We start from the raw sequence: 18,689 nt of genomic DNA on the forward strand, positions 1-18,689 counted from the left end.
GAGCATTCTTCAAGCCTTGTGGCATAACAAGCCACTCCCAGAGCATACCACTGGAAGTTCTTACCGCTGTGAGCGGTATGTCGCTCAGCCTCATGAGGATTTGGTAGAACCCATCGGTCAAGTCGATGGCACTGAAGACCTCACTACCCGACATTGCGTCGAGCACCATGTCCTTCCGAGGAATCGGCGTCTGGGTAGGGATGGTAGCGTCGTTCAGCTTGCAGAAGGCATGGACGATGCGCCATCCACCCGTGGCTTTCTTCACGCAGAAGGTCGGACTGGAGTGCGACGATGTGCTCTCACGCACATGACCCGCCTTGCGGCGGCTCTCGAATAAGTCATCGATAGCTTGGACCTGTTCTCGCGGGAGCGGCCACACAATACTTCGTGCCGGGCACGAGATCGATCTCGTGGCGAATTCCTCAGTCAGCTTGTAGCTCAGCTGGGATCCTATCCGGAAAGACATCTTTAAATTTGCGGACGGACTCGTAGACTGGATTGCCTGATTCGCGTAGCGCTTCCTAAGATTGCGCTGCGAAGCCCTCCTCGCGGGCCGACTTCGGTTCGGCGCTCTTTGGGCGCGAGACGTCGTCACGGACTGCATTCACTTCGAGCGACGCCGAATCGGCGTCGGTGATCAGGCAAACCTGTTCGATTTCATCGTCCTTGAGGCCGCGAAGGAAGTTCTTCCAGGAGAGACCTGGAAGTCGCGTGATCGACCCTGCCTCGCCAGGTGGGTTTGCAAGCTCGAGTGTTCGTCGGCGACCGGGAGTACCTTTTACAAACTCAAGCACGCAGACCGACTCCGTCGATGAGCTGTCACTTGGTACGGGCTCTCGGCGAGGTTTCAGCCGACGCCGCTTCGACTTCCTCTTTCGCCGCCTCGAGAGCGAACTCGAGGATGATGAGTTGCTCTCGCTGGACGAGAGGTCACCCCCCTCTAGCGGGAGCCCCTGCTCGACCGCGGTAGTGTTCAGCGGGTGCGCCAACTGCTCGACCACCGGCTCAATTGACGGGAGCCCCTGCTCGACCGACATCTCGTTCGTCTGCGGGAGCCCCTGCTCGACCGCCAGTTGGTCTTCATCCCCGCGTCGCCGCGGAGATTCGTCAGTTAACAGCACTGCGCAAGCCGTGCAGAGAGGGCCATCGCTCACTCAGTGCACAACGTGCGTCGTGGATGATCGGTCCACGACGGTGACGTGAGCTGGGCGACCAGGAGGTGCGCGAACACCTTGCTCACATCATAATCACTGCGACGCTTGCCGTCAAACGCGTATTTCACCTCAATGACGAGGGAGTCGTCGCTGCTTCTGAAACCGTCGAACTTGTACGGAAGTGTAATCTTGCGCCGCGCGACGCGGCGTGATTTCCCATCGGCCAACTTGACAGCGACCTCCCCTCTACCTTTGCGGACAGTGATGTCCGACGGGGGTACCGACAAGCACGACGCGCGGAAGAAGTTGTTGGTCGCTCCTAAATCAAGGAGTGCTCGCAGTGGTCGCCGGGCACCGGCGACATGAAGATTGACGATGATCAATCTTGAATCGCTCGGCGCGGTGGTGGCATGAAAGTGTGCATGCAGCACAGGAGGGCTAGGAGGCTGGGTGGCCACTGGGGGACCCGGACCTCCATTCCAGCCAGTAGGGCGCCCCGCACCTACTGACCCTGACTGTTTTTTGGCTGGTCAGAACTCACGGGCTCGGCATCGACATGCCCAAGCACTGGAGCTGGCGCGCGGCACTCCGCCGCGCGATGGCCGACCTTCCGACAGCGGAAGCAGGTGAGAGAACGATTGTTCCGAGCACCGCTTCGACGCACTACATGACGCTGACGATTGCTCGTCGCATCGATAGCGTCGATGTCCATGGGCTCGGGCGCAGAATCCCGAGCTGAAGCAGGTAGCGCGTGAGCGTATGACGCCGCGACCACGTAGTCCTCGCGTAGGGCGAGGGCGAACGCCTCTTCGAGCGTAGAGGGGTCCGATCTTATAAGGCAGTAGCGCGTCATGCCTTCGCGCACCGAACACGAACACATGAACCTGAGGGGCCATATCGATCGGCTTAGACACGATACACGACGCGAGGTGTCGTGTCGTGTCTTCTGGACGTAGTCGCGCATAGTCATCGTGCCTTGCCAAAGGGCGAAGAAGTCTGCCCGAATTCGGGATTCATCTTGCGGCGGCTCGAACGCGAGCCGAAGGTCACTCTGGAGGGTATCCAGAGTGGGGAAGACGTTGGGATCGACAACCAACTTGCCGAGAGCCCATTCCTTGGCTTTCCCAGACAACCGCGAGAGCAGGAAATGGACCTTCGCGGAAGGCGCCTCGATCAACCTCGAGGCGATGGCGATGTCGATCTCTCGAAACCAGCGATTCAGCGGAAGTCGATCTTCTCCGGTGCCGGAGTAGGTGGACGTCTCTAGCTTCACGACGTCATTCGTGAAGATACGCGAGGGAGTTGACACTCGCCGATTCGCATCGGCGAGCTCGCGTTCCATAAATTCTTGTGCCGCAACGCGCTGCTCGTCAAGCGTCGCTGAGCGCAGCAGCGACGTGATGACGGCTTCTCCGGACACCGCCGCGAGGCGGTGGAGAGCTTCCCACTCGATCCGAGTGAGATGGAGAAAGGCAGCGTGGTCGAGGTCTTGGCTCATGTCGACTTTGGTCGTTGGAAGGACTACAAAGTGCTAACAGGTGTAACGGCCAGGTATTTACTCCGTTACTTGCTTACACTATAGTGTTGAGGAAGCTGGCTATAGGACGACTGAGTCTTAGGTTTAAGGAAAAATCAACTCTGACTTTATTTTAGAACCAAGGCCACAGCCCTGGCCACTCAAATACACGTCATAGTTCAATTGGCTAATAATGGGTCTGGCTCCCCATATATCAGCCAATGGCATGACAGCATTTCAGCACACGACTAGCGTGTGCTGATGCACCTACTTATGTAAAGAAATCTACCTACTTATGTAAAGGAGGGGTCCATTACAACGAGACTGTCGCGGCTCTACACTCAGAGCTGCCTTAGCTCCTGCGTTAGCGCGCGTACAGTGCTTTGGCACAGTGTGCAGTTGCATCCGAGCGTGTGGCATTCGCCCACAGCTCGCGCCATAGGACACAACAGTCCTCGTGAACGCGTCCCGAGTATGGTGTCTCCCGCGAGGGACGACATCGAGAATTGCAACACCTGCCCTAGTACGAGCACTCAGCTTACCTCAGGCCATGACTTTGGCCCACAAAGGATACATCCTTGCGGGTGGAGCTTCTGCCACGATCTCTTCGCGTCTTGGCCGTCATGCCAGCGGCGCCTAGATGTCCTTCATCGACGCCGTGTACCGTGATGGTACTCAGTCGTGGTGTAGGTGTCTCCCATCGACACCATGTACCTCCGGTACTAACCTTTGGTGCGGCACGCCCACCACAAGGTTGCCATGTTTGGCGGTAACGGCTTCTGATGTGCCGTCGATTGAACTGGTTCGTGTGATGTAGTGATTTCTCCAGTGTTGCGGATAATCGCTTGTCAACAAAGATGCGGCACCGTCCAAGAGGTTCAAGTGACGAACCCTCGGTCACGGGATGTACTGTGACTCCAAGGTGCAAGAGACTCGACGGTGTCACTACCGAACACTCAACGGATATTGGATACGGTCTAGATGTCACTCAATCCAGGCTGTCCTTACTATTAGTAATGGACTGGCCGGATTCGCACTCAGTGGCCAAGAGCTGACCATCTACAGTACGAACCCTCGGTGACGGTTGGGATGAGTTCGCGGAAGACTCCGCGACTCTTTGAAGACACGTTCCGTCTGGGACAGGGTGCAAGCTGTTATAGATGCTCATGCAACGGTGCAGACAACGCTTGACGTGCAAGAAGATCCATGACAGGCATACCACACTTAAATAAGCTTGACCAGACACTTACCTTGAAGCCGGACGTTGCTCTGTGTGCCTGAGTAGAAACTTGTTCTGTATTTATTTTTACCCTTTGGGGCCTATTCCTAATAAGGAGTCCTAATCATGTTCAAAAATATCAAGTAAACTATGATCCGTTACGGTGAACTCTAAGCTCTGTAGAGAGGGTTCATCCGGCAAGACCAAGAGACTGTGCGTGTATTGGCCGATTACTATCGGGAGGTTTTACGTGACGGCTTATTGTAACTTTGCTCGTGCTAGTAGCGCGTTCTTATTTTTACTGGCTGGCCATATATAAGTAGTTTACAAGGTCCAGTCTGTCCCGGTGCGAGGGCAGAACTGGGGGCTTCAGATCCGCCCGAACGATCGTTTGCTATCCTAGCAGACGTATTGTTGTGGGAGTTTCCTAACTACATTTGTAGCTAGCATTTACGTGGGAATTCCAACACCACAGTCATGGTCAGTGCTCGCGTCAAACACGACGCGTTTGCAAGCACAGTGTACAGGTCCATGGGCCCGTTCATAAAGTACGCTGTGTACGACACGTACCACAACTACCATATGTGCTCCGTGCACTTCATGGGTGTCATGCTCGACGAGTTCATTACGAGGAGCTCCCGGCAGGCTGATCGACATCAGCCAGTGTCGATGCACGGTACGTGCATTGACTCACAGCATATAACCCAGAGCAGCATCGGGTCGTGGTATGGCGCATATTCTTTGCACTCATACCAGTGTCTGTCATAGACATTGACCGTGGTGAGGCATATCTCACCACCATGTTACTGCGGCGCTGGTGTCTGGCATTGGCACGGAGTACCCATGCGGGTTCGAACCATGCCGCCATCACCACAGTGTCATGCTCGGCCCGGTATCAGTTACGACTGCGTGCGTTGTCTCGACCACCACCCGGTCAGTTGTGTGTGCACTCGTGCACCACACTTGGATTATGGATCCACAGTCCATAATACTCGGCTCGTTGCGTACCTCACGTACCGCACCCGCTTTGTCAGTGGGTAAGACGGCCCGTTCCCCCTACTCGACAGGTTATTCATGACCAAGATACCTGTGCGGTGATTGCACCAGGTCCGCGCTTCGCCTCGTGTGTGGTTACATGCAACCACAACACTGCTGATTCGCTCAGCGATTTCGAGGCACCCGTCACTGGCTGCCGTCGCCGCTCTGTCTTGCTTGGCTAGAGCTACCGCGGCTCTAGCCCGGCTGCTCGCCTCCAGCCTGCAGTCGATGTACATCGACGCGTGGTTCCGTAAGGAACTTGGTCTTGCCCCAAGATCAGGGAGGAAAGGTATTTCCGAGCCTCTCCCCCACTTACACTTGAGACCATTGGGTCTCTCGTGGCTTGTGATAGCCACTAGCAAGTACGACGGCAATCCACATCGTGCACTGCGCCGGTATGGACGGCCGCGGCGGACGTGTTGACCAAAGGCATCCATCCCGGTGCGGAGCTATGTTACCCGCCTTGGTTGCGGAACTGTGTTACCCGTCTTGATGTGCGGAACTCTGTTACCCACACCGACCGGCCGAAGAGTACCTTCTAGCACGGAATTGATGTTAGAAGTGAGGAGCACTTTTCAAAGCGGGCGCGCACGTTGTTTGGCACTAGGGTGAAGTCTACATAAATTGGAGCCTTTTCAATTTGCTATTGTGCACTCCGATCAAAATTTGCCGTTTTGGTCCTTTTCAGCAAGTTACTCGAATACAATTTTCCTGCTACCGGTATTTCGAAGCGGCCCAGATCGTACTTAAGAGGTCGCATTTCGTACCTAAGCAAGTCAATAACAGATTTGCGCTAACAGAAATGTCGTACTTACAATTACTAAGTCTCATATTATTGATTCTACCATGCAAGCTTATACAGATATCGGCAACGGCTACATTGCAACCTTGCCCACAACTTCGCTTAAAAAAGAAATAAGGCGACTAACTACATGCAGTACATGGCGACGCGATACACCAGTGAGTGTTGCAGCAGGAACTCGTGACGCTTGATCTGTATGGAAGAGCCTAGCACTGGCATGCAACGGAGAAAAAGTGACAGACTGGTGATGCTGCGCACGCAAGAGCGGCATCGCTGCCAGTCGTTCGAGGCAACCGTCGCAGCCTGTTGCAAGCCACCGACCAACAGCACTATCGCACCTAAGAAGAATCCAGTCGCGGTCAAACCGAGAATGAAGAGCAACGTATGCTGAAAACCTTGAGTAACAGTTGCCACTGCCAGCACCACCATAATGATGTTCGAGATGAATAACTTTGCCGCGGCCCCGAAGATCACGGCCTTGCTACCCGAAACGATGGCCTGCAGGTACAGTTCCAGGTACAGACACATGAAGGCGAGTGGACGCCAGAGGCACACAAAGAGCCCCACGAAAAGAGCATCCAGCACTCGACTCTCAAAGCCACGGTATCCAACCACACGGCCCACGGTCGTGCTCCACTCGCTCGCGTATTCGGCACTTTTGTTTGGGATGACCACATTTTTACGGTTTCCAGTGAGGTTGTTCTTAACGATCCACTTGAGTCCGTCTTCATATCCCAAATCAAATAACCACTCGGCGTCTCGCTCACGCGGCGCCAGTAAAGACCACCACATTGGCACGTACACCGAAGGTTTGATATCTGCTCCAGTGCAGTAGAACGGACTCACAGTCACTGTTTTCTCGTCGAAGACCGGTTGAAAGTCCAAGATCCCACCGTCGAAGACCCATTCATCGCCAAGTCTGAAAGGCAGTCCAGCAATGGGTGTAGCGCAACACGCGGCCATGAGAGTGTCCGTCAGCTGCTGCCGCGAGTCGAACGTCGTTTGCCGACGCGACGTCAGCGCCGATAGCGACGTGTAGACAATTGTGAGCTGTTGCGATACATTGAGCCTCTCCCACGTGTGCAGGTTGCCCACGGCCTTCAGTGTGTCTAGTAGCAATGTATGCGCACTAAAATACCCGCCAGGAACACGCGAGCACCAGGAATGACATTTTTCAGCACGTAGTCTAGAGTAGCGTCGAAGTTGCACTGCAGCGCTAACGCGGTGGCTGTCAGTACCCCGGCAGAGGTTCCGATAAGACGTGCATCTTTCTCCAGCTCGAACTCTTGCAGCGCTTTAGCTACGCCAAAGAGGTACGTGATAAGGTAGCCTCCAGCGGCGAACGAGTAGGACGACGGCTTGAGAGCGGCGTCATGGTGACGGCGGGCCATTATGGCAAGAAGGCAAGATGATTGCGAATGAGAAAAAGTAAATCTGAGGGCGAGGGCAGAGCGAGCGAGTCACGCGTAGCGGGCCAAACTTGCGCGCCAACTTTTTTGGCTAGAACATCTTCGTTGACAAGTGTGCGTTGTGCATGCGGTATTGTGCCACCGAAAGGGCGGTGCAGCAACACAGCGATTAGACCGACAGGCTTATAAATGAGACTGTATTTAGTGACATTAGTTCCTGTGACGTGAAAGGTCGCCGGTTTTTTCGGCTTTTTCTGTTGCGCCTAGCGAAACCACCGTGAAACGCTGAGTCGTTTCAGATGTCGTTGCCAAAACTTTAAGCTCAACTCTTCTTAAGAACTGAGCATTTACTGTAACTGAGCTAATAAACTAGGTAGTAGGATCCTTTCTCTAGAAAGTCTAGCTGAAGTTTCTCATTTGTGCGTTGCACAGGCTATTAATAATTTAATAGACGTTTTATCTGACGTGCGTGCAGTACGCACGTGGCGATACTTTAAACTTTATTTCCAGTGCCTACATGAAATGCATCGCAACGCGATACACTAGCGAGTGCTGTAGCAGGAACTCGTGGCGCTTGATCTGCACTTTGGCGCCAATCATTGGTATACTGTGCAAGAAGAGCGACGGGCTCGTGGTGTTGCGCATGTAGGAGCGGCATCGCTGCCAGTCCGCCGATGCGACGGCGCCGGCTTGTTGCAGACCGCCCACCAGTAGAACCGCGCCACCCAAAAAGAACCCTGTTGCCGCTAGCCCGAGCAGAAACAGCATGGTGTCTTGCAGGCCCAGAGTGGCCAAAGCCACTGCCAACGCGGCCATGATAATGCTCGAAATCAGCAGCTTGGCCGCGGCTCCAAAGACCGCAGCCTTGCCGCCAGACACGATAGCTTGTAGGTAGAGTTCCAGATACAGGCAGATAAATGCCATCGGCCTCCACAAGCACACGAACAGGCCGACGAATAGAGCGTCCAAAAAGTGGCTCTCGCAGGCGCGGTAGCCCACCACACGCCCCACCGTCGTGCTCCATCCGTCAGCATAGTACGTGCTCACATTTGGGATCACGGCAATCCAATCTTGACGATCCACTTGAGTCCGTCTTCGTAGCCCAAGTCAAACAATTCGACGTCGCGCACCCCAGGTGGCACCATATTGTGTAGCACGCTTGATGACGGCGTCATAATTGCGTAGCAGCGCTAAACCTGTCCGCGACTGAGCAGCCCACGAGCCTCCCATTTAAAAGTTGATCAACATTATCTTCTCTCGAGCTTTTGCAGCGCCTCGGCAACACCGAAGAGGTATTGTGTATTCTACTCGCGCGCGGTTCCGCTGCTGGCGAAAGAGAAGGACATATTGATGTCCACGGCCGGACCGGACCTAGGCACTTTTTCGGGGGGAGGGGGGGGGGTCAAATCGAACACAGTGTAATCGCTGTATCATAAGTTCACTTGCGCCAAATACAACTAAAAAAATATGGGGCCTAGGTTTACTCGACTTGAACGATACTACTATAGTAAATGACCATAAGTCATTGGTAATCTTATTGGTCACATTTCTGGCAGGGACGACCTCAGGTTACAGTTCTCTGGATTTTCCTTTGTTGCATACGATCACGGCCGTTGGATGGGGACACGCACTTGATTAGTTAGTGAAGCTTGGCTTCCGAAACCTAGCTAATCAGTCCACCTCTTACCTAGTATTTCGAGTAAACTTGACCCGTGGGAAACAGTCTATAACCCATGGGAGAACCGAGGTTTTGTGGAAATTCCAACCCATTTGGGACAAATACTAATCCCCACTCTGGTACAAGCCCACTTTGAGAAGAAGAAAAATGTTGGTTCTTCTCCGAGAGGACTCCGAGTCCTGAGCACCGTGCTCGTCTGCGTTCTTCTTCGATGAAACCACGAATGCCGTGGTTCTCCCCAAATCGGAAACAGCCGGTTCGCCTTTCTCGGTCCTCCGAGCCGGTTAATCGAACCGTTCACATTCATAGGAAAAACCTACTGCCCAGGTTTTTGGTGCATAGCCGTGCGACTATTGACCAGGTTTAAAGCACAGGTTTCGCCAGGTTTCTTGCCAGGCTGTAATTAATAAAGTAAAATACCATGATTTGAAAATATTCCCCTACACCTACAAATCTCATGATACGGCACCTGATCGCAAGTATCTCTGCAGCGCAGCTTCTCAAAATCCATTCATTTCCAAATTTGAGCCGTGCTGGAGGAATGAAGCGCAAAGCCCACTCTGAAGACGAAGCGTCCGTCAACGAAGATCCCCCAGCCTCTTTGTCCAGCGTCTCAGAATCGGAAGGTGAGAGGGAGGTGGCCACGCAGGTTGGCGGCAGTGCTAGCGACGAGGAGTTTCCAGCAGACCAGGAGGGCTCTTTTGAAGAAAAGGAGCTGCGTCGCTACCACACAAACTGGGAAAGCTGGGAGAAATACCGCAAATCGTATTGCGAATCCGAAAGTGCGCATCTTGTGGTGCACGAATCGGAGAGTGTCGCCAAACGCAACAAGATGCTGCGTGCTTCTAAGCGCGCCAAGGACGGTGGTTCGATGCGATACTTACCCGAAGACCTTCCCCGTTTTCGCCGGAGATACATTTGTACGCACGGGTCGCGGACCCGCCGCCGTGGATCTGGAAAGAGACAGCAGTTCAAGCTTCGAGGTACTGGTTGTCCATTTCGCTTTACTGCGGAGAGTGTGTACCACAAAGGAAAGTGGATTCTAGAGATCAAAAATCCCATCTACACTCACAACCACAAACTTTCCCAGGACATTTACGAACATTATCCACACAATCGCCAAGTTCCGATGTTTGAGCCTCTAGTCGAAGACCTTCGGTTGATGGTACGCGCTGGAGGCAAGAGTCTCCGAATTTACGAGTACATCCGTGACAACTCCAGGTACAAAGTGACGCAGAGAGATGTGGCGAATCTTCTTACCCGAATTCGCAATGAGCTCCGTGGACAGGCCGATGATGATTTGGCTGTTGCCGAATTTCTTGTCGGCTTCGGCGAGGAAGACAAGAACAACGTGGTAAGTGTCGATGACACGTCAACGGGGGAGACAGGATCAATCTCACTGAGTACAGGCCACATGCGAGCGACGTTTGCTAAGTATCCGGAGCTGTTGCTGGTGGACTGTACGCACAAAACCAATCGGTAAGTTCATAACAGGTTCTACACCAGGTTTACATTCCTTGTTTCAACCAGGCTTCCAACAGGATACGAATCAGGTTTCGTACCAGGTTTCCTACCAGGTTTTAAGCTACGGCTCAAAACAGGATTAAACTGTTCATTCTTTTTTAACACTTGTTTTTATGTTTTATAGGTACGACTACCAGCTTTGCAGTCTGATGGTGATGGATGCCTTCGGGTCTGGTCAGTTCGTACAGCACTCCGTTATCGAGACCAGCTCGGATTGGCATATGCGGAAGGTCCTCAGCCACTTCAAAACTGCCAATGTCATCTGGGAGTCGCTCCGCGTGGTGATGGTTGATAAAGACATGAGAGAGATCAGTGTGATACGGGAGGCATTTCCGGATGCTACTATTCTGCTCTGTCATTTTCACGTCTTGAAGTTTTTGCGAAGTGTGGTTCGTGAGGCTCGCTTCGGACGCTATTCGGCAGACGAGTACGACTCGATGAATCATCTCTTCTCCAATCTGGTAGACGCTCCGTCCAACGAGGAATACGCGAAGAATTATTCTATTCTGGAGAAGTTTTCCTGCGCGCATGGGAACACCTCCTTCTGGGAATACTTCTGTGAGAATTGGGACAAGTCGAAGGACATGTGGACTAGATATCGCCGCCAAAGACTGCCGCATTTTCGCAATAATACGAATAATCGCATCGAGTCCAATTTTAAAAAGCTCAAACTCGATCTTGATTCATCGTCCACAATGAAGGAGTGCTTGGAGTCTCTCATGCGTCATCAGCGTCGCGTAGAAAATGAAAGTTTAGCGAGAGAGTCGTTCAAAGGAAGGTGAACACATTATGGCTATGATTAGGAGTTAAACTTGGTGCTGCGTATTTGTACATCTTGGGTAGCGTCTACGATGAAATCTGAGTACGAGTTTGCTATTTCGAGTGAAGCCACAGCGCTATACGCCTTCCTTGAAAAGCCAAGCGATACCGTTGAGGTTATCAGCGGAAATCATCGTCACAATTTTTCAAAAATGGAGTGGTGCTGTGACTGCGATTTCAGCCAGACGCTGAAGTTACCATGCCGTCATGTTATTTGCTATCGTCGAGTATCGGCTTTAGTTCCTGTGATTCCAGTGTCATTTATACATGAGCGCTGGTTATCAACTGGTGCCACCCGCCCGGTGTCTCTCCCCCCGGTTGACTGCTTCAACTACACGAAGACAACTTGCCCCTTATGGAGTTACGATTCATCGACTGTTTTGGATTCGCGACAGAAGTATGGCGTAACTCGAAACTTGATGAGTCGGATATCTAGCGAAGTTTCCGATTTACCGATGTCTCAGTTCTGTAAGGAAACTGAATTCCTCAACGGATATTTGCGCAAACTACGAACGGGAATCACAGAAGCGCGGTATGAACCTGATCGCTGTCAGTCCGAAGATGCTGTCCTAAATCCTGGAAAACCTATAAAACCTGGGCGGAATCCTGGGAACAAACCTGTCGGGTTTAAAGGACAAAAGCTCAACATCTGCGAGATAGACTCGAACACATTTGTCGAAGCGTGCGAGGATATAATATCACAAAAACGTGATACGGACAATGTTGAAGGAGAGGCCAAGACTCAAGAAACAGGGAATGACTCGGACTTGGAAAGAAGTAGTGTCGAAAAACCTGACGCAATACCTACATCTACACCTGGTGTAAAACCTGGCAGTCAAGCTAGTGAGCCTACGACGAACTCTACAGAGGACGGCTGCAAGGATCTATCAACAACGGAATCGTCTACCATCAAGCAAAAAGGTGAGGCGCGCCGGAAGACCGAAGGTTACAGCTGCTCAAAGGGTACAAACCAGGCGGGTTGCACGAAAACAGCTCAACTCAAGATTGGACAAAGGTGGCAAGTTGTCCTTCGAGGACGTTGGAGTTGTGGCAACAGCCATGGAAGGAAAATATAAGAACTTACGCGAGATTTCAGATATACTGGAGGTCTATCCAGTGAGGCATGGAGATGCTGAGCGTAAGCACCCCAAAGTCGGGACAGATCGGAAACCGATCCTAAGTGCAGCGTTATCCTTCCTGTTACCGAGAGTAATTGTGCAGAAGTGCTTGGATGTCCTTTACAAGTCGGGCGCTGTCCCCCTACCAAGCCAGAATGATGATGACCCACCGTACGTGAAGCTGACAGGTATCGGAAAATTTTCCCTCTATCAACTCGATTGTATGCAAAAATTGTGGACTCTGAGAAGCGTTTCGGAAAAAGGACAAAACGCTGTAGAATGGCTAACGTCGATTCAAAAGGACAAAACTGAAGCTGATCGCGCCGCAAAGTATTTGTTAGAGTCCCATCCATATCAGATTGTGGATGATAGTCTACACTGCGATCTAACTACTCGACGCTATATCGGCTACAGCCTGGGGACTGGATTAGTGGCCAGATTTTTGAAGCGATTGGAGCATTTTGGACCAAAGCATATAGTGTTCGAGTTATGCTGACACAGGAGTTGAAACTGAACAGGAAGGTGAGAATGGCGGAGTTACCCGCTGATGTTGTGCAAGAGCTGAAGACGTGTGATACGAAACTCGTTTTCCTTCCACTCAATTTTGATCGCATTCACTGGACGTCCATTGTGATCAACACTGCGACCAAGAGCATTTTCATTTACGACCCTTTGGGAGATCCAGACTACATTGCGTACCTGAACAAAATCAAAACGCGCCTTTGCAAAGAGAGCAAGTTTGCTTCGTACAAATCCGTTGTTGTGGCATCTCCTACCCAGAACGACGGGAATAGCTGTGGTATTTACGTACTCAACTTTATGTGGAGGCTTCTTGACGACAAGATCAGCAATGTGCAGAAGGACCCTCAGCTGAATAGCTTTAGAGTTCGGATGTTGTCCGCACTACTAAGTCAATAAATGCACTCATTTCATGTCAGATATTGAAGTAGTGTTTGAGTCCGAGCTTATCCGTATTGCCGGTAAAACCTCAAGTACAAAAACCTGTTTTATAACCTGTTGTCAAACCTGCTAGATATCCCTTCACATATTTGGGATATCGTGCTGATATCGCTCTAAGTACAACAACCTGGAGTAAAACCTGTTTGAATACCTGGGATGATGTGGCGTGTCACGTTTACATGCACAAAACTGGTGTCCCAGACACTGTATGAGCACCACACAAGAATTGCAGACCTGCCATCCAATCATTACGATTACAGCAACCTCCGCACTTCAACAAATTGGGTTGTGCAAATCCTTTTATTCCATCGTCTCGTGAGTATGCAGAGCTCTAAACAAAACAAAGAAAGGCCAAGATGCGTAAATTACATTTTTATTTCAATGCGAAATACATTACGACCTGGTTTCAATCCTGCTTCAGGTTGTGTACCAGGTTTAATTCGCACATCTATGCACCAAAAACCTGGGCAGTAACATCGTGCATATTCATATCCAGAGTTCTAGGGGCGATCGAAAACCGTCGACGATCCTCTATAAAATATTAGGGTGCTACATTTGTAACTATTAAAAGTATAGTGGCTTGCAAGTGATAGGCTAAAAGGACGGAATACCTAAAAAAAAACTTCGGTAAAGCATAAAAAGCACTGGTGAATGTCGTTCCAAGCCGCCTGGGTCAACATTCACGCTATCTGGTTTTAGGTGGATGTAGCTCCAATATACGATACCACCGATGGTGGGTGGTACAGTACATGAAGGCTACATGATTTAAAGAAGGGAATAGATGAATACTAATAGGAACCCTATTGAGGCCGTCTCGCGTCAAGACAGCAATGTCGGACGACAACGCACGTTCGACCGCGGCTTCTTCATTTTGGCTAAACTGTATCCCAATACACATCAACCTTACGACGTAGCGCGTAAGTAAGCCCCTCCCCTCCCTCTCACACACACACTCACACACATGCACGCACACACACACACACACACACACACATCACACACATCAGAGGAAGAAAACGAATTACCACGTCGGGTATTTCAATGGGAGGACTGACAGTAGAGAAAATGATTATTGCTCCGCTTCGTCATCCGACTCGCAGGATTCCTCAGCGTTCATCTTTCTATGTCGCCGTCACTCGAGTGAAAACGTTATCGCAGTTGTATCTCATGCCCCCCCTTACGAAAAAGTTTTTGGAGTATTTTACTCCAAGTCGTGATGCGCTGACAGAAACCCAAAGACTTCATGCAATTGAGGATCGAACAGATTAAGAAACCATAATGCCGTGGAAAAATTGTTACAGGTCTTCTTTAAAATACAGTACTTTCTTAAGTTAGGGTGCCAACTTGTTTTCAAGTTTTCGAAGCTCGAGGATAGCCACTCAAATGAATGACTATCATTCTCGCTCGGTTTGTTGATGTCTTCTTCTAGACTGGAAGTCTTAGTTAAATCGCAATTCTTCTCCTTTTTTCTTCTAAAAAGTCCTTTATTCCGCACTAGTTATTACTTTTTGAAAATACCGTAATATCCAGAGCTTCACCGGGCTTAGCACGGCATTAGCCTCATTAAATTAGCTTTAACCCTTTAGCTACCAGCCCTGTCGGTATCTGTGCACGTGGACCTCTATAACATCCAATCAAATCACGCCATTTAAAATTTGAATGTCCTTCACTCATATAAATACATAGCTGATATCAACTACTCCCTATAAAATCTAGTGCAACTAAGGCGCAGAAAGCTCAAGGTGTTACAAAGGGTCTCGTGAAACTCGTTAACAGCGGCTGGTGCGAGATTGCACCTTGTTAGTGGGACTGCTGCCAAGAGGAGCTCTGGCTTACTGCAGGTCGCGTGCAGAGAAAGCTAGTGCATCAGCATCATTGCAACAAAGTGCTCCACCATATACATGGACGATTCTACCTCTACCTTAGCGACGGAAGCTTTCAAGGCGCTATTCCTCCATGTGTGGCAAGCAAGCTCATAAAATTTTGGCCGGGTGAGCGGCGTAAGATATGACTCATGTACAAGTATTATGTGCTTACGATTCCGGTAGTTTGATACTCTCAACTGATGTGATCGCTCTGTTGCTGGGGCTGCGCGTGAAGGTTACTGGCTCGTCAGTTGACGCTCGGCACACCGCCCCAAGTGAAGTCCGTTATCGAGGTGTGGTTTTGAGTATATCGCGGTGATGAAATGCAGTAAAGCACTCGACATAAAAGCCCCTCTCACATTTTGTGCACCCGTATTTGGTCTTCTTTTTGATATTCCACAGACTGCACAAGTAACAAAGCCGTTTCCCGTTACTGTGCTTCGTTGAGTTCGGAGTGATAATGTGCAGTAACGTGTCGACGTCATCGATGGTCTCGCGAGCACGCATTTTTTGCTGCAGCTCACGCCTCTGCTTGTTGCGCTTTTCGGGCTTGGTGAGCGAGTCAACCAGCCTTCGCTTGAATTCACGTAGCTCGACGCCTTTTACACTAGCAGGTCGAACCGTTTTGAGTAGCGTGTGAGAGTTGATAATAGCAATTTGTAAACATTGTCATCCCTAGACGTTTTTCACGGCGGCGGATGGGATATATGATACGCAGCTGATCCACTCTGTCGACCGCGTTCATGCAAAGGTTGTAGACGGCAATTGGAGTCGGGGCCATAAACACTTTGCGATGCAGCATTCGATCTTCTGTCCAGTGACGTATAGGGTAGGTGCCATGACAGCAAAACGTTGCCTCAGGTGAGCTCGAGGGTAAAGTTATCTTCGACGGTGTAGATTTCAGATCATTGGTGTAGAAAATGTCGACTTTCAATCCTTGTAAATGATATAGCCAGCTCTCAAATTACTGGCGTGAATGTTGTTCGTTTTGCTTTAGCAATACGCCGCTGTTGGTTTTGATGAACCTGCTTCTTTTTCTTCCAGCCACATCGTGAACCACCATCGACACGAGCTACTGCTGCTGACACTGCCGTTTGCTCCATTTATCAACCAAGTTGAAACGAACGGTCGCAAGAAGATTCATTTCACCGTCCGTGATCTTCAATAACGCCTGTGCCAATGTATGGCGAGTATAAATGTTGTCTGATACAACTAGACGGTGGTTAGTGGGAGAGCGCAGCGCTCACGCCTGGTGCCCTGCCATGACTATCCACAGCGCGGTAGCAGATTCCGGCTCAATAGTCACCTCGTCTGTGACGGGGTCACACAGCACCTTGCGCTAGAGGAAGTTATCTTCCGAGAGTATACAAACTCTCAGTGAACGGCAGTTCACTGGTCCCCTCTTTAATTAAAGAGAGCGAAGTGACCTAAATAAGGTAGATTGTAAACTGAGTATATTTATAGGTAGGTTAAGTTTGAGGTTAATACAAACTATCAGTTACCTATAGTAATGCAATGTCATTTAACCAATGGTTGGTTTTGAATGACCTTGGTACCTTGTACCAAATATCCCGGAGTATGACATGTCATACTCCTGAAGTGTGAAGTGTCACACTTCATGTAACCAGGGTACACTTAGTGCTACGTACCCCGTTACATCCTCCCCCACTTAGGTTCGGTTTACCGACCAATCAGAATGAAGAGATGTTCGTCACAAACTCTCATTCTCAAAGTCGAAAACCATCGACTCGGCCGCGCGAGCGCGGCGGAGGCTCACTTTACAGTTAGAGCCTCGAGCAGCAACCTGTGCGCTCTTCGTCAAGGTCTCCACTTCGACCGTTAACATGCCTCGTGGCACTGCTAAGAGCGGTGCTAAGACACGCTCCAAGGCTGCAGCCGGTAAGGCGCAGGCCAAGAGCACTAAGCCTCACGGCAAAGGCTCTGCACTCAAGGAGGCTACTCAGGTGGCCTCCGAGGCGATCGGATCCTCGGGTGACGCGGCTGCGGACAAGCGCGCAAGCAGGCGCCGCAGTCCGTCGCCCTCGTCTTCAGACAATCGTCCGAACCCTCGGTTCGTAGAACATGAGTTCAACTCGGGCAGTGAGGACGATGCCGAGTTCGAGAGCACTCATGATGCTCCTGCGGGCTCTGTGGGAGGGCACAGCCCAGTGCCCAGTGAGCACAAAGAAGACAGCGTGCAGTCGTCCGCTAGTGATCACGGTGATCACAGTCCCAGGACCTCTGTGCGCTCTGAGAGTCCGGCCGTTAAGGCTAAGGGCACTCCCAAAGCCGGTGGCGATGAGGAAGGGAGTCCTCGCAAACGTCTCTCGCTTGCCGAGGGTCTTGCGCGCGCTAAGGCCTCTAAAGCCGAAGGCGCCAAGCCCTCAAAGAAGCGTACCGCCTCTAAGTCTCCACTCCGCGAGGAGAAGGAGACTCGACGCTCCTATCAGAGTCTCTTCGACTCCTCGGATGAAGAGGAGGAGAAGGAGGAAGAAGAGGAAGAGGAGGGTGCCATTGTTGAGCCCCGGGAGGTCTCGAATGACCTCGACCAGCAGCAGGAGGATTTCCAAGCTGCCCAGCGTGTGCGTGGGGGTTCGGTGGCGGCACCCGTCAACCAGGGAGCTGCCATCAACTCAAGAGGGTATTGGCCTCCCGAGGAGAGCTCTGGGGCTGACCTCTTCTTAGAGCTTCTTGTCGCTCCTCGTGGCCTTGTGGGCGGCCACACTTCTAGGGGCATCTATGAACGAGCCCTTGTTCAGAAAGAACAGTTGTTCGTCGACAACGTGGAGGCTGCTCGGTGTGTGCTTCTCGCGCCACACCGCATTCCCCTTAAGGACTTCACGACTTGTCGTAAGAAGCCCGAGACCCGGGGTGGTCTCTATCCTGTTTGGGGATACCCCTGGGTTATGCCCGAGAACTGTCCCACATGGAGTTCTTGTGAGGACATGTTCTGGGCGTGGGTGGAGACTCTCAAGTACTCGCCCACGGAGTTATGGGAACTCCATGAAGATCAGCAGCTGTCCCACATCCTGGACCAGCGTGATCTTCGTGTGAGGTTTGCCCACTTGATCAGCAAGCGTATGCTGCCAAGGGACATCCTGAAGCGCGCGGCTTCTAGCGCTCACGATGAGCGCGGGTACGGTATGTATTCATCATCCGTACCCCGTTCGGGCAAGAAGCCCCGGACTACTTATGAAGCTGCCGCCGCTTCTGTTCCCAGATTGCGACAGCCTTCGGGCAGTCAATCAGGAGCCGTTCAATCGGCTCCCACGAGTTCTCGGAGTGGGCATAACCCCTCCACTTCACGAGGAGCTGTCGCTTCCCGCGACACCGTTGCTCCTGGAGGATCCGCTCCACGTGGAAGTGGACTTCTCCATTCCGGTCAAGCAGGGGCGGAGGTGCCCTCGTACGAGTACGAGTACTCGGCGCCTCCCGAGAGCCACTCTCGTTCGAGTGCTCCGACTGCGGGTCCGACACGGGACCCTGAGGTTGACCGCCTCCGTCAACGTCTCCTCGTGCTTGAGATTGCACTTGGCCTTGGGACTGGCGGTAATGCTGCCGCTCAGGCCGGGAATCAGGGCGAGCTC

The 18,689-nt window shown here is 51.5% G+C and overlaps 2 protein-coding genes across 2 annotated transcripts; both read right to left on the reverse strand.

Annotated features, from left to right (window-relative positions):
• Positions 1–5,376: 5,376 nt before the first annotated feature.
• Positions 5,377–7,120, reverse strand: PITG_05414 (uncharacterized protein; the record flags this gene model as incomplete). The annotated part of the gene is made up of 4 exons (XM_002999019.1): positions 5,377–5,465; positions 6,068–6,838; positions 6,868–6,937; positions 6,968–7,120. The coding sequence occupies 4 exons, from the start codon at positions 7,118–7,120 to the stop codon at positions 5,377–5,379; spliced, it is 1,083 nt and encodes a 360-aa protein (XP_002999065.1).
• Positions 7,121–7,651: 531 nt separating this feature from the next.
• PITG_05415 (uncharacterized protein) lies at positions 7,652–8,368 on the reverse strand (the record flags this gene model as incomplete). The annotated part of the gene is made up of 2 exons (XM_002999020.1): positions 7,652–8,220; positions 8,269–8,368. The coding sequence occupies 2 exons, from the start codon at positions 8,366–8,368 to the stop codon at positions 7,652–7,654; spliced, it is 669 nt and encodes a 222-aa protein (XP_002999066.1).
• Between the last annotated feature and the right edge of the window lie 10,321 nt (positions 8,369–18,689).

This window comes from Phytophthora infestans, genomic scaffold (assembly GCF_000142945.1).
Source record: "Phytophthora infestans T30-4 supercont1.7 genomic scaffold, whole genome shotgun sequence".
NCBI classification, from domain to species: domain Eukaryota; phylum Oomycota; class Peronosporomycetes; order Peronosporales; family Peronosporaceae; genus Phytophthora; species Phytophthora infestans.